The sequence below is a fragment of the Lepus europaeus genome, chromosome 4 (assembly GCF_033115175.1).
Source record: "Lepus europaeus isolate LE1 chromosome 4, mLepTim1.pri, whole genome shotgun sequence".
NCBI lineage: Eukaryota > Metazoa > Chordata > Mammalia > Lagomorpha > Leporidae > Lepus > Lepus europaeus.
Window position 1 is genome coordinate 133,929,716 of NC_084830.1, and position 15,376 is coordinate 133,945,091.

General features: G+C 44.1%; 2 protein-coding genes across 7 annotated transcripts in view; both read right to left on the reverse strand.

Annotated features, from left to right (window-relative positions):
- RBM27 (RNA binding motif protein 27) overlaps positions 1 to 15,376 on the reverse strand; it is a 116,692-nt gene that overhangs the window by 47,747 nt on the left and 53,569 nt on the right. For 3 of the 6 annotated variants that reach the window (XM_062188901.1, XM_062188902.1, XM_062188900.1), the window contains one exon: positions 734 to 898. The exons of the other annotated variants lie outside the window; for them this stretch is intronic. In XM_062188901.1, the coding sequence (XP_062044885.1) occupies positions 734 to 898 (165 nt within the window). The remainder of the gene's footprint in view (positions 1 to 733; positions 899 to 15,376) is intronic. 6 annotated transcript variants of the gene reach the window in all.
- Positions 11,766 to 13,113, reverse strand: LOC133757939 (transcriptional adapter 3-like). Its single transcript, XM_062188906.1, is given in 3 exon segments — positions 11,766 to 12,575; positions 12,578 to 12,752; positions 12,754 to 13,113. Coding segments are annotated over 3 exon segments (1,278 nt in total). The 5' UTR covers positions 13,093 to 13,113; the 3' UTR covers positions 11,766 to 11,811.

A 15,376-nucleotide genomic window follows, 5' to 3' on the forward strand; every position in this document is an offset into this window, starting at 1 on the left:
AAGAAACCAGGTTTATTTTTAAAGAAAAATTAACCTGATTTATATAATTAAGTAATCAGAAAACATTCAAATAGATGGAGCCAGCACTGTAGCGCAGCAGGTTAACACCCTGTCCTGAAGCGCCAGCATCCCATATGGGCGCCAGTTCAAGCCCCGGGTGCTCCACTTCCCATCTAGCTCTCTGCTATGGCCTGGGAAAGAGTAGAAGATGGCCCAAGTCCTTGGGCCCCCACACCCGCATGGGAGACCTGGAAGAAGCTCCTGTCTCCTGACTTTGGATCAGCGCAGCACCGGCCGTTGTGGCCAGTTGAGGAGTGAACCATTGGATAGAAGACCTATCTCTCTCTCTCTCTCTCTGCCTCTCCTCTTTCTGTATAACTCTGACTTTCAAATAAATAAATAAATAGTTTTTAAAAAATAAATAAAAAAGAAAACAAATAGATATTAATTTCCTATCTACCTGATTAGAAACTAGCTCAAGAAATTAGCATGATTTTGTTTCCAAGGCACTGAAAGCAAATACAGAGAACACCAGAGATGATAAGACACACAGGAGGCCTAATCATCTAGCAGCCACTAAAGACAAACCAAACAAGCAGAAGAACAGAAAACTACCTGGTAAGAGCTTTAATGGAAATGTGACAGCAGAGCAGGAACCAGGTCACCTCTTAGGCTGGCCACCTTATGATACAAAAGATCAGCAAGGTGGATAGCCTTCTGCAGCAAAGCTTACCTGGGACCAGAGGGGTGGGGCTGGAGACTGAGGTATGGTACCCAATGGAGGATCCCATGAGGTTGCGAGGTGGCACCAAACGAGCTGCCAACAGAGGAGGCGGTGTCCCCAACTGAAGTCGCTCAGATGCAGCAGCACCATGTTCACGAGAGTACATGGGCTGTCCTATAGAGGAAAGAATAGGAGGGCAGCTGGGATTGAGAGTCCAAAGCTTCTCTTAGATAATGATGCACTTATTGAGACTCTGAATGAAGAACAGAGAAATTTTACCAACAGGAACAGTAAAGGATAAAGATGTTACTGGGATTTTTTTCTGACTCATGAAAACTTAGACATGTAACTAGTTAGGATGTGCTGATGCAAAAAGAAAGACTAAGAATTAGGTAGCACGACTGCATAATCCCATCTTTTACAATCTTAAATGGAGTACCTACGTGTTAGTTTTGCTCAAAGTTGAACAATCAACCTCATCAACTTACTAGACAAAGGAGCCCTGAGCTAAGAATTTTGTATCCAATAAGAAAGAGATACATAGATATGTATGAAGGCTGTCACATAACAAAATTAGACAAACAAGGGGCAGGAATAGATGCCTGAGTGCAGTATCAGAGTGCCTAGATTTAACACCCTCCTCTAGCTCCTGTATCCAGCCTCCTGATAGTCTAGACCCTGGGAGGCAGTGGTGACGGCTAAAGCAACTGAATTCCTGGCACTCAGATGAGAGACAAGTATTGAGTTCCTGGCTCCTGGCCCTGGCCCGGCCCAGTCCAGTCCTGGCCATGGTGAACATTTATGAAGTGAACCAGGGGACAGGAACTCTCTCTCACATCTTTCTCAAATTAAAAACAAACAAACAAACAAAAAAAAACCCAAAAAAAAAACAAAAATCCTTCACTCCCTCCCCTTCATACAATTTCAAATTTGCACAAGACATATACTCCCACATCTGGGAACAGAAAAGAAAATAATCAAGGAATTAAAAATAAATTACCACAAATGTACCATCACTGAGAATAACATTAAAAAGAAAAAATGAAACAATATAACAAAACTGTGTTATCCCTGTGAGCAAGTGAATAACAAATACAGAAAAGGAAAAAAAGAGACAAAAATAAAAAAACAGACAACCATTGAACATACTAAATTATTTCAGATATTAAGAATCTCGTTTTGAAAGAAAGTACATTTAGAGATATATACACTGATGCAAGAATGCACACAATTGAAGCCAAGTCCTATAGAATAGGATTAGAAAAAGACAAGGTATCAAGGAACAAAACAGTCCTTTTTCCATTTACTAGAATCTTATTCAGTGACAACTCCAAGTGAAACATATTTCTAAAACTTTGTCAGTGTTTTATATCAAGTATATCTAATAACTGTCTCATAGTAAATTAGAAACTCAATGGCTAGTTTGCAAAATGTCCACCAAAAAATAAAGTTTATATAGAATTTTTACTTAACATCTGATGAAATGTCCTTAAAAGTTAAGCAATTCCTACAGATTTTTAATACATCTTAATAAGACAGGCTACAAAACAACCATTTTGATTTCATGGTCAATGTTGATGAAAAATAAATAAGCTAAACTTTACCACCCTTCTCCTATAAATGTATAAAAGGTGATAAACCATATTGTACAGCAGACCACATAACTGTATTTAGCACCAATCCTTTCAAAAATTATATTAAAAAGGATCAATCATTACAATGTAAAAACAATTCCTCAGTGATCTGAAATTAGCTGTATGATCTATTACAGAAAACACCTTATGAAGAGTGACCTATCAGCAAAACATAGCATTCTACACAAAAATATGTGAAGAAAAACAACCTCAGGCCATATGATTACTTTAAATATACTAAGTATTAAGTATATGAAGTATTATTCAATTCATCAAGTATATCTAATAACTGCCTCTAGTAAATTAGAAACTCAATGGCTAGTTTGTACAACGTCCACCTTCAAAACAATGACAACATGTAGTTCAAACACTTCAGAAAGATGGCTGCTTATTCAAATTAAGCCAAATTTTCTTACACACAGCCATTAAGATCTCTAAATAATACTTCTAGAAGAAACAGGTTTCTTTAAGACAAAAAGGGCTGATTCTAAGACTGGGCAAAAAACAGTATCCCTTATCCTTCCAGAAGCAAGACAGTTATCAAAGAATGGCATGTCCAAAAAACAAGACTACCAAGAACAATCATGAAGAAGCTTCCCACCGGCAAAGCTGAGACAATGTGAACATGAGACAGGACTACAATGGAGTGAAAACACATCAAACATATTAAAAATTCATGAGTTCATAATGATAGTTTAAAAATAAATGCAGTGGTCCCTTTGGAAGATAGAGGGAGCCAACTCATTCTACAAACCAATAAATGAAAGGAAACAAGTTTTATCCTGTCTTTCTTGTAAAATGTGTATTTCAGGTTAACCAAATGGTTGATACTACCAAGTTTTACTTAACAAAATGTTAATAATAAATGTAAGAGAAACTACAGAATCAGAGTATCAAATGAAATAGCAGATTCAGGTAATAATCCAAAGTAGCAAAACCATGAACAACTTTTAAAATGGATGGATCATGATGAAAATAACTGTACATACTGATCAATATTTCTAACACAGGAGACAACTAGACATTAGGAGCATCACAATGATGAGTACTACAGTAAGAAGTATAGAAGTATATAACCCTAACTGTAAAATGTTCTTTCCAAAAACAGGGACAAAAAGTCATTCTCATGAAATGTCTAGATGCAACTTCTAATTTACAGAAATACAGGAATGTGTTAAATAACACTAGGAAATGCAAATCTGCCAAGTCCAGAATGTGAGAAAATTCTTCAGGACAAATGATCTGTTCCTTCAACAAATAAATGTCTAGGAAAAAGAGAAAGTTAAGGGAAACTGTTACAGATTCAGGACATCTATTAACTGCATGTAGTGTGTAACTCTGGATCTAGCTTTAAATAAACCAGCTATAACATGATATTTACAATAAAATGGGAATATGTAAGTATCAACTACATATCTGTTAGAAAATTTGGGGGGAATGTGACAATACCATGATTTTGTGTGTGTGCGTCAGTGTTTAATCTTTATCTTTTAACAATACTAAATTTTTTTCAGATGGAATATTGTTTGGGACTTGTTCTAGCATAATCAAACCAAGAATAAGTTATAGAAAAAGCTGAATTAACCATACCTCAGTAACTTTTGAAGCAGGAAATGTGTACACACAGATTCACTAGACTACCAGCTCCCCTTTTATGTACACCTAAAATCTTTCACAATAAAAAGTTTTTCGAGGGACCTGTACTGTGTGTAGCAGGTAAAGCCACCACCTGTGATGCTGGCATCCGAACTGAGCGCTGGTTGAGTTTGGGCTGTTCTGCTTCTTTTTTTTTTCTTTTAAGATTTTTAAAATGTATTTATTTGAGAGGTAGAGTTACAGAGAGAGGGAAAGAAAAGGAGAAAGGTCTTCCATCTGCTGCATCACTCCCCAAATGGCCACAACAGCCGGATCTGAGCTGATCCAAATCCAGGAGCCAGGAGCTTCTTCCGGGTCTCCCCTGTGGGTGCAGGGGCCCAAGGACTTGGGCCATCTTCTACTTCTTTCCTAGGCCATAATTAGAGAGCTGGATCGGAAAAGGAGTAACAGGACAATAACCAGCACCCATACGGGATGCCAGCACTGCAGGTAGAGGCTTAGCCTACTATACCACAGCACAGGCCCTGTCAGAAGGGCTGTTCCACTTCTGTACACGGGGAAAGCAGTGGAAGACGAACCAAGAACCTGGCCCCCTGCCACCTGTGTGGGAAGCTCCTGGTTTTGGTCTGGCCCAGCCCTAGCCATTGAAGTCATCTGTGTGTGGCCATTTCGGGAGTGAACCAGCAGATGGAAAATTTCTGTCTCTGTTTCTCCCTTCTTTGTGGTTCCAACTTTCAAGTACATAAAATAAATCTTTAAAAATTTTTTTAATTAAACAAGTTACAATTATGGTAAAGATAAACCAGTCAGAATTCACATTCATTCAACTTTGTTTTTGGTCAACATAGAGTAACAGGATAATTCCAAACCGCAAACATCCCAAGTCCATGTTCCCATTTAAGTTGTTTCTCTGTCTTACACATCTGGTATCAGTTTTTAGATTCTTGAAAGATAGTCTTTATTCAAAGTAAAACTTTAGTCAACTTCTAGTTTCGTTTTTAATAGTACTCACAGGGAAAAAACTTGTAAGATAACCTTTAAGCTGAAAACTAAAATCCAGAAAAAATAAAAAGCAACATCTTCCAAATATTAGCCAAGTTTACCATGTCTCCTGCATCAGAATGTTTCATGGTCTAAATGGTGCCTGGTGCATAGTACAAACTGAATAAAGAGTCACTTAAAGAAGAGGTTAAAACTTAAAGTATCCAAATGACAATGTTGAAATGGGTACTCAGACAACTAATGCAACATGAATCAAAGTAAAATACAGGATGAGACACTGATTCACTTTTCTAGACATTAAACCATTGTAGGAGTGGTTATGTATTCCACAGAATTAAATGAGCAAATCTCAAGCTTAGTAACATAGTATTCTACATAATAGTTAGAGGAAAATTACTTTATGAAAGAAAGAGTATTTATGTGAATTCATTTGAAGGGTGGACAATTACCTTCAACTCTACAGTCAAACATGTCACATTCCCATTAGTTTTTTCTCACATCCGATACAAAATCTTACCAATTATAAAATATTTCCATGCATCTTCTTCAAGGAAGTAGAAGACCAACCAAATATAAAACAGAAAACAAATATGCTTTACTTAAAAATGGCACTGACAGACGGACAGCATTGCAGCACAGCAGGTTAAGCTGTCACTTGCAATGGCATCCCATATCAGAGTGCCAGTTCCAAGTCACACTCCTTTGGTTCTGATCCAGTTTCCTGCTAATGTGCCTAGGAAGGTGGCAGAAGAAGGCTCAATTGCTTGGGCTCCTGTCACCCATATAGTAGGCAGGGATGGAGCTCCTCAAACCTGGCTTTGGTCTCACCCCTACCTAACCATTGAGGCCGTTTGGGGGATAAACTAGTGAATGGAAGTTCTCTCTTTCTCTTTCATTTTGTGTCTTTCCCCATTCTCTGTAACTCTGCCTTTCAAACAAATAAGTTTAAAAATATTTCCAAAAAAAATGGTCCTGAAAAAACCAAAGTGACTTTTTGGTTAAAATGTATAAATACTACAGAAGATATGGCTGTTTTTCATGGATATATACTGCTGTCTCTCCAAAGTTTTTTCATAGTACATCTATTTGACCTTAACTTTCTTTTTTTTTTTTTTTTTTTTTGGACAGGCAGAATTAGACAATGAGAGAGTGAGAGTGAGAGTGAGAGAGTGAGAGTGAGAGTGAGAGTGAGGTCTTCCTTCCGTTGGTTCACCCCCGAAATGGCCACCACAGCCAGAACGCTGCACCAATCCGAAGCCAGAAGCCAGGTGCTTCCTCCTGGTCTCCCATGCGGGTGCAGGGCCCAAGTACTGGGCCATCCTCCATTGCCTTCCTGGGGCACAGCAGAGAGCCAGACTGGAAGAGGAGCAACCGGAACAGAATCCAGTGCCCCAACCAGGATTAGAACCCAGGGTGACGGCGCTACAGGCGGATGATTAGCCTAGTGAGCCGCGGCGCTGATCGACATTAACTTTCAAACAGCATCTGGAATCATGTATATCCTATCCAGTTGTGCAATGGACTACTTCTTCTTAACTCTTTTAACATTCTTTCAAAACAAGTTACAATTGTAGACTAAACACTTTATTATTTTTTTAAAGATGTATTTATTTACTTGAAAGGCAGGGTTACAGAGAGAGAGGAGAGAGGAGAGAGGGAAGATATATATATATATATATATATATATATATAGAGAGAGAGAGAGAGAGAGAGAGAGAGAGAGAGAGAAAGGTCTTCCATCTGCTGGTTCACTCCCCAGATGGCCACAACAGCCAGAGCTGGGCCCATCCAAAACCAGGAGCCAGGAGCTTCTTCCAGGACTCCCAAGCGGATGCAGGGGCCCAAGGACTTGGGCCATCCTCTACTGCTTTCCCAGGCCATAGCAGACAGTTAGATGGGAAGTAGAGGACTCAAACCAGCACCCATATGGAATGTCAGCACTGCAGGCAGTGGCTTTACCCGCTATTCCACAGTGCCAGCCCCAACACTTTATTTTTTAATTAGTTCCTTTGTGACCTGTTTCTTTTTTCTTTTCTTTAAAGATTTATTTTATTTGAAAGGCAGAGTTAGAGAAACAGAGGCAGAGACAGAAAAAGAAATCTTCCATCTACTGGTTCATTCCACCAATGGCCACAACTGCCAGGTTGAAGCCAGGAGCCAGGAACTCTGTCCTGGTCTCCCAAATGGGTGGCAGGAGCCCAAGCACTTAGGCCATTGTCAGCTGCTTTTCCAGGCTCATTATCAGGGAGCAGGACTGGAAGTGGAACAGCTGGCACTCATATGGGAAGAGAGCATCACAAGCAGCAACTTAACATGCTGCAAAACAATGCCAACCTGTGGTTTCTAAGATATTCATTTCATTTAGTCATACCAGCAAGATTTACTAAAATTGGTTTTTATGTGTGTGTGGGTAGTGGTTGTTAGTTTATGTATTTCTCTCCACGGTCAGATTTTTAGGTTCTTGGACGAACCATTTCTTACTCATCTATTTCCTCTACCTAGTATTGAGCAGACTTCTATTTCTAGCTCCAGAAATAGAAAAATAAAAAAATCCAGATTTCATTTTTCTGTTTACTTTGGGTCTCTAGGGATATAATTTTCACAGCTAAATAGCATCTGAGGGGCTGGTGCTGTGGCACAGTGGGTTAACACCCTGGCCTGAAGCGCCAGCATCCCATGTGGGCAACGGTTAGAGACCCAGCTGCTCCACTTCTGATCCAGCTCTCTGCTATGGCCTGGGAAAGTAGCAGAAGACGGCTCTGGTCCTTGGGCCCCTGCAATCGCATGGGAGACCAAGAAGAGGCTCCTGGCTCCTGGAGTCTGATCAGCGAAGCTCCAGCTGTTGTGGCCAATTGGGGAGTGAGCCACTGGATGGAAGACCTACCTCTCTCTCTCTCTCTCTAACTCTGAATTTCAAATAAATAAATAAATTTTTAAAACGAAAATAGCATCTGATATGCTGTTTCCCATTAGTAAATGTTTTCTATGCTGTGAATTTAATACTAATTGTTAATGGCAATGAAATATCTATAATTTAAACTTTCTCTTTATGATAGTTCAAGTTCTCTATTACATTACAAACATACATATGTTTACTTCCTTTTAAGCAAAGCAAGTTCTGATTTTTTTGAAATCAGTGATTATAATATTTAGGAAAGTAACTGAACAATTTGAAAGGTTCAACTTATCTGGCTCAAAGACAATTAAAAAAAAATTCTTAATCAACATAATTTCACAAAGACCTAAAAACTGATGACTGACTACACTATACCCCTCAACTTTTTGTAATGTTTAAATTGTTATTAGGGGTGGCCGGCGCCATGGCTTAACAGGCTAATCCTCCACTTTGCGGCACCGGCACACCGGGTTCTAATCCCAGTTGGGGTGCCGGATTCTATCCCGGTTGCCCCTCTTCCAGGCCAGCTCTCTGCTATGGCCCAGGAAGGCAGTGGAGGATGGCCCAAGTGCTTGGGCCCTGCACCCGCATGGGAGACCGGGAGAGGCGCCTGGCTCCTGGCTTCGGATCAGCGAGACGCGCCGGCCACAGCGGCCATTGGAGGATGAACCAACGGCAAAAAGGAAGACCTTTCTCTCTGTCTCTCTCTCACTATCCACTCTGCCTGTCAAAAAAAAAAAAAAATTGTTATTAGGGGGACTGGTGCTGTGGCACAGCAGGTTAACCCTCCACTTGTGGTGCTGGCATTTCATATGGGCGCAGGTTCTAGTTCAGTTGCTCCTCTTCTGAGCCAGTCTCTGCTATGGCCTAGGAAAGTAGTGGAAGACGGCCCAAGTGTTTGGGCCCCTGCACCCACGTAAGAGTTGTGGAAGAAGCTCCTGGCTCCTGGCTTCAGATCAGCTCAGCTCCAGCTGTTGCGGCCATTTGGAGAATGAACCAGCAGATGGAAACCTTTCTGTCTCTCCTTCTCACTATCTGTAACTCTACCTCTCAAATAAATAAATAAAAATAATAAGTAAATAGTTATGAGGAACTACAGTATAGGTTTTCAAATTTCTCTACAAACTTCAGAATTAAATTTTAGGTTTTTAAGAAAGGAAGAAAATCATAAACTTGTTTGCACAGCACAGCTATAAAACATCTGATATGAATAGTCTGTATCTTCTAAAATATTCAGTTATCAATTAAGTGTCTTTAAACAATGAAACCAACCTCTAAAGCAGTAGCTCTCATTTGTCAGTAAATTAACAACTTTTATTGGAATAAGGCAAAAATGGGGGGAAATGTGAATATTTCATAAAATCAAGTAATATTAAGGACTATTCTTTATTCTGAGATTATATTTTTGATATAATAAAGGTTTTTTTTAAGTGATGTTTTCACAGACTGCCTTTAACCTGGCAAAATAAGAAGCTGCTAATAACTCAACTGGCCCCTCAAATTTCCTAACAAGGACCAGCATTGTATAGAGTGGGTTAAGCTGAGGCATACAATAGGATCCCACGCTGCAGCACCAGTTTGAGTCCCAGCTACTCTGTTTTGGATCCAGCTCCCTGCTAAAGAGCCTGGGAAGGCAACAAATGATAGCCCAAGTCTTGGGCCCCTGCCACCCACATGGGAGACTCAGATGGAATTCTGCCTGGACCAGCCCTGACTGTTGTGACCATTTAGGGAATGAACCAATAAATGGAAGATCTTTCTCTCTGTCTCTCCCTCTATGCCACTCTACCTTTCAAATAAACAAAACAAATCTTTAAGTTTTGTAACAAATATTACCAGTCTTTAAAAAATCAAAGTTTGAAATTTCTGTTCCAAAATAACAGAAAAAGTCCACTGGACTCCAATGCCTAGCACATAGTAGGCATTCAATAAATATTGGCTGAAAAATATTTTTTTTTATTTGACAGATAGAGTTAGACAGTGAGAGAAAGAGACAGAGAAGGGTCCTCTCTCGGTTGGCTCACCCCCAAAATGGCTGCTATGGCAGGAGCAGCAACAATTCGAAGCCAGGAGCCAGGTGCTTCCTCCTGGTCTCCCATGCGGGCACAGGGGCCCAAGCACCTAGGCCATCCTCCACTGCCCTCCCGGGCCACAGCAGAGAGCTGGACTAGAAGAGGAGCAACGGGGACCAGAACCCGGCACCCACATGGGATGCCAGCGCCACGGGTGGAGGATTAACCAAGTGAGCCACGGCGCCGGTCCCGGCTGAAAAATATAAGTCACTGAAATAATGTCAAATTCTTCAAAATTAAAGCAAAATGGAATGTTTATAGTGTGAGCTACAATGTGAAATTCAATGATATAAAAACTGCTGTTATTTGCCAAATTTTTTAACATTAAATATAAACTGGAATTCTTATCATGAGTCACAATACTTTTTTTTTTTTTTTAAGATTTATTTATTTGAAAGTCAGAGTTACACAGAGAGAGAAGGAAAGGCAGAGAAAGAGAGACATAGAGGTCTTCCATCTGCTGGTTCACCCCCCGGATGGCCACAACAGCCAGAGCTATGACAATCTGAAACCAGGAGTAAGGGGCTTCTTCCAGGTCTCCCACATGCATGCAGGGGCCCAAGCACTTAGGCTATCTTCTACTGCTTTCTCAGACCATAGGAGAGAGCTGTATCAGGAAGTAGAGCACCAGAGACTCAAACTGGTGCTCATATGTGATGCTGGCACTACAGGCGGCGACTTTATACGTTAAGCCACAGTGCTGGCCCCCACAATACTGTTTAATGTGTAAAAATATGCTCGGCTGTAGCGTGGCAGGTAAGGCTGCTGCCTATAATGCCGGCATCCCATATGGGCGTCATTTATAGATCTGGCTACTGAACTTCCGATCCAGCTCTCTACTACGGCCTGAGAAAGCAGTGGAAGATGGCCCAAGTGTTCAGCCCCATGTACCCAATGTGGGAGACCCAGAAGAAGCTCCTGGCTCCTAGCTTCGGATCGGTCCAGCTCTAGCCGTTGAGGCCATGTGGGGAGTGAGCCAGCAGACGGAAGATGGATCTCCCTCTCTACCTCTGCCTCTCTGAAACTGTGCCTTTCAAATAAATAAATAAATCTTTTTTTAAAAAATGCAAATACAACAGACTCTGATATAAATAACCCAGTTTTTCAAATTTAAAAGTCCAAAAAGTGTTCAGCAATCATAGTAACAGCTGCGGAAACAGATATAAGGGGATTAATGATAAGTTAATAACTGCAGCATTACAGGTAAAGCCACCATCTGTGACGCCAGCATCCCATATAGAATCCAGCTTGAGTCCTGGCTGTTTGACTTCCGATCCAGCTCCCTGCTAATGGCCTGGGGAAAGCAGTGGGAGATGTCCTTACCCACTTGGGAGAGCTAGAAGAAGCTCCTGGCTCCTGGCTTTGGACTGGCTCAGCTCTACATTTGCGGCCATTTGGGGAATGAACCAGCAGATGGAAGATCTCTCTCTCTCCCTCCCTCTCTAACTCTGACTTTTAAATAAACAAATCTTTTTTTAAAAAATTGTAATAACTGTTGAAATTGGCTGACAGATTCATGTGAGTTCACTGTTCTATATTTATACATATTTGAGATTTTTTTTTTTTTTGAAAAACCACAGCAGTCACTTTATTCTTAAGTTTGTGCTTTACAAAACCACAAGGAAGAAGTCCTCGAAGGGGAGGGGGAGGTAGGGGTTCAGGGAGGGGGATGCGGAGAAAGGGAGTAGAAAGAGCCAGAAATGAAGCCCCGCCCCTTTCCAGGGACTGAGCAGGAACTGGGCCTCCTGCGCCCAGCTGTAGAAGACTCCCACAGGGTCACGTTCCCCGGGAGGCTGCCTGTCAGCGCCCAGTGAGCAGCCACAGGCCGGAGCTCCCAGCACCCTGCAGGGAAGGGGAGAGACCCAGGCCGGGGCAGGCGGCCCGGGGCTACCCGTCCAGCAGCTTCAGGATGCTCTCGCGCTCCTTCAGCATCTTCCAGGCCTGGTCCTTCTCCTTCTTGGTGGGGGTCTGCTTCTTCTGCCGCGTGGCCATGATCTTGCGGAAGGCGTCCACGACCTTGTCGGCCATGCGGACCCGCTGCCTCAGCTCCTGGCGGCTCACCTCCTCCATCGCCAGCCTCAGCAGGTCGTGCTTCTTGGTGCGGTTGTGCGCGCTCAGGGCCTTCAGCTCCGCCTGCTGTTTGCGCAGCTGGGCCAGGACCTCGTCCTCAGAGTCCTCCGACTCCAGCAGGCCCTGGGCAATCAGCTCCTCCTTGATGCGGCTCTCCAGGGACTTGGTGTGTGGCACACTGAAGGGCTTGTTCTGATTGCGGGGGGAGGTGCTGGCCCCATCAGCCCCCGACTCCTTGGCAGACATGTCAGGAATGGGGGAGTCCTCCATGGGGGAAATGATATTCTCCTCCACCAGGGCCTGAAGCAGGTGCTGGGTCAGCGCGCCAAAGGGGTACCCGTCTTCCTGCTGCTCGTGCTGCGCCTCCGACTTCTTCAGCAGGACATCCACGTCTTTAGTGTCCAGCTCGGTCAGGGGCCCCAGGAGGCCTTTCTTCTTGACAGCCACGGCTGCAGCCCGGGCCCCGTCTTTCTGCTCCTCCAGCAGATCCTCCTGGGCCCCGCGCTGGGAGCAGTGCTTCCCCAGGGGCGGGATCTTGTAATGTTCAGCTTCGTCTTCAGGGGGTTTCAGGAGCTCCTCAGCGTATGCACCTCCTCACTGGTGATGTCGGCACAGTAGGGCTCCACCGAGGCCCAGAACCTGTTGGGGGCATCATTCTTGGGGATCCGTGGCATGTCGATTGGGTCATTGGTGAATTTGTATTCTTGGATCTTGGGCTGAAGGTTTTTGGATTTGGGCCGCCCGGGGCCAGGGCCGGGGGCCGTGTCCCGCCTTTCCCTCCAGCTTCTGCTTCTTGGGCTTCCCGTGTTTGGGGAGAGCTCCTAGCTCGTGATCTCGACCCAGCTTGAGGAACCGTCGGTCACCTTTCTTGTCCTGCCAGTCAGTGAGGATCTGGGTTTCGGCCTCAAGCACGCGCAGGCGCCGGCTGGCGGAGGACAGCAGGGTCTCCAGCTCCAGCTGCAGGGTGTCCAGCTCCTCAATGCCGATGCCATCATCCTCGGAGCGGGCCAGCACCACCGTGTAGCGGGGGCACAACTTCAGGTGGTCCACGGACTTGAAGTCGTGGAACTGCAAGGGGCAGTCCTTGAGCTCACTCATGGCCCAGCAGAAGGGAGCCTCCCTGGGATGTTATGAGGATTAACAGACGATGCCCGTCAACAGCCCAGAGCGGTGCCTGGACTGCTTAATGGATAGCTCCACCCGGAATCCCCTAAGGCAGCCTCTGCCCCCCACGGCCTCGTATGGCCCACAGCCATGGAAGGGGGCGGGAAGTTCTGCCAGGGTGCAGGCGAACTGCGAGCCCAGTGGGGGAGGCAGGCCTCAGAGAACCCTAGTGAGCGGTCTGCGGGGGCAGGGCAGTCGGCCCCGCCGAGCCCCAGAGGCCATATTTGAGATTTCTAATTTAAAAATGAGAACAGAAGAAAGAATAAATATGCACTGTGAAAACACACTATACTAATCACAAGATTGTGAGATATTAAATATAAAATAGGAAGGGCAATTACTTAAGTATACAGATATAACTTCTTTTTTTTTTTTTTTAAGATTTATTTATTTGAAGATCAGAGTTACAGAGAGGCAGAGGCAGAAAGAGAGAGATTTTCTATCCACCAGCCTCCTCCCCAAATGACCTCAACGACCGGAGCTGCGCTGATTCAAAGCCAGGAGCCAGGAGCTTCTTCTGGGTCTCTAATGTGGGTGCAGGGGCCTAAGGGCTCAGGCCATCTTTCACTGCTTTCCCAGACTATAGCTGAGAGCTGGATCAGAAGTGGAGCAGCCAAGACTTGAACCAGCACCCACATGGGATGTGGCACTGCAGGCGGCAGCCTCATCCACTATGCCACAGTGCTGACCCCAGAGATATAACTTCTTGTCTGAAGAAGATCAACTAAATATAAATTTATATACATGAAAAAATATCAAACAGTGGCTAGCACTGTAGCATAGCAGATAAAGCTACCGGTTGAGACACCAGCATTCCATACCAGCACTGGTTCAAGTCCCAGCTGCTCCACTTCTAATCCAGCTCCTTGCTAACGTCCTGGGAAAGCAATGGAAGACAGCCTAAGTGTTTGGAACCCTCGGGCCAGTGCTGTGGCAAAGCAAGTTAAAGCCCTGGCATGAAGCGCCGGCATCCCATATGGGCACTGGTTCTAATCCCAGTTTTTCCTCTTCTGATCCAGCTCTCTGCTAAGGCCTGGGAAAGCAGTAGAAGATGGCCCAAGTCTTTGGGCCCCTGTGCCTACGTGGGAGACCTGGAGGAAGCTCCTGGCTGCTGGCTTCGGATCAGCGCAGCTCCGGACGTTGTGGCCATCTGGGGAGTGAACCAGCAGATGGAAGACCTCTCTCTCTGTCCCTACCTCTCTCTGTAACTCTGTATTTCAAATAAATAAAGTAAATATTTTTTAAAAAAAAAAGTGTTTGGAATCTTGCTACCCAAATGGGAGACCGAGATGAAACTCCTGGCTTCGGCCTGGCCCAACCCTGGCAGCTGGGGCCATCTGAGGAGTGAGCCAGCATATGGATGCATACGCTCTAACTCTGATTTCCAAATAAATGTATCTATTTTTTTTAAAAAAGATTATTTATTTGAGAGGTAGAACTACAGAGAGGGAGAGGGAAAGACAGAGAAAGGCCTTCCGGGGCCGGTACTATGGCCTGGAAAAGATCCAGCTCTCTGCTGTGGTCTGGAATAGCAGCAGAAGGCCCAAGTCCCTGGGCTCCTGCACCCACGTGGGAGACCAGGAAGAAGCTCCTGGCTCCTGGCTTCGGATCTGCACAGCTCCGGCCATTGCGGCCAATTGAGTAGTGAACCAGTGGACAGAAGACCTCTCTCTCTCTCTCTCTCTCTCTCTGCCACTCCTTCTCTCTCTGTGTAACTCTTCCAAGAAAGGCCTTCCTTCCATTGGCTCACTCCCCATATGGCTACAATGGCCAGAGCTGCGCTGATCTGGAGCCAGGAGCTTCTTCCAGGTTCTCCATGGGGGGTGCAGGGCCTCAAGCATTTGGGCCATCTTCTACTGCTCTCCCAGGCCATAAAGAGCTGGATTGGAAGAGGAGCAGCAGGGACTAGAACCGGTGCCCATATGGGATGCCGGTGTTGCAGGCAGAGAATTAACCAACCTACTGCACCACAGTGCCGGCCCCAATAAATATATCTTTAAAAAACAAAATCAAACAGTACATCTGTATACTCGTATATGCTATTATATGCAATAAACACTTTTTGGAGATTAAAATAGTAATAACCCAAGTATTTAAAAGATTTGGGTCTTGAAAGAATAAGACATCAGAGAGCTTTATGGAGGAGTAGAGATAGAAAAATAAAGTGAAGGAATGACAGGAGTGCAGAGAGGTTGTAAATGGCCTTACCAGAGAAGAT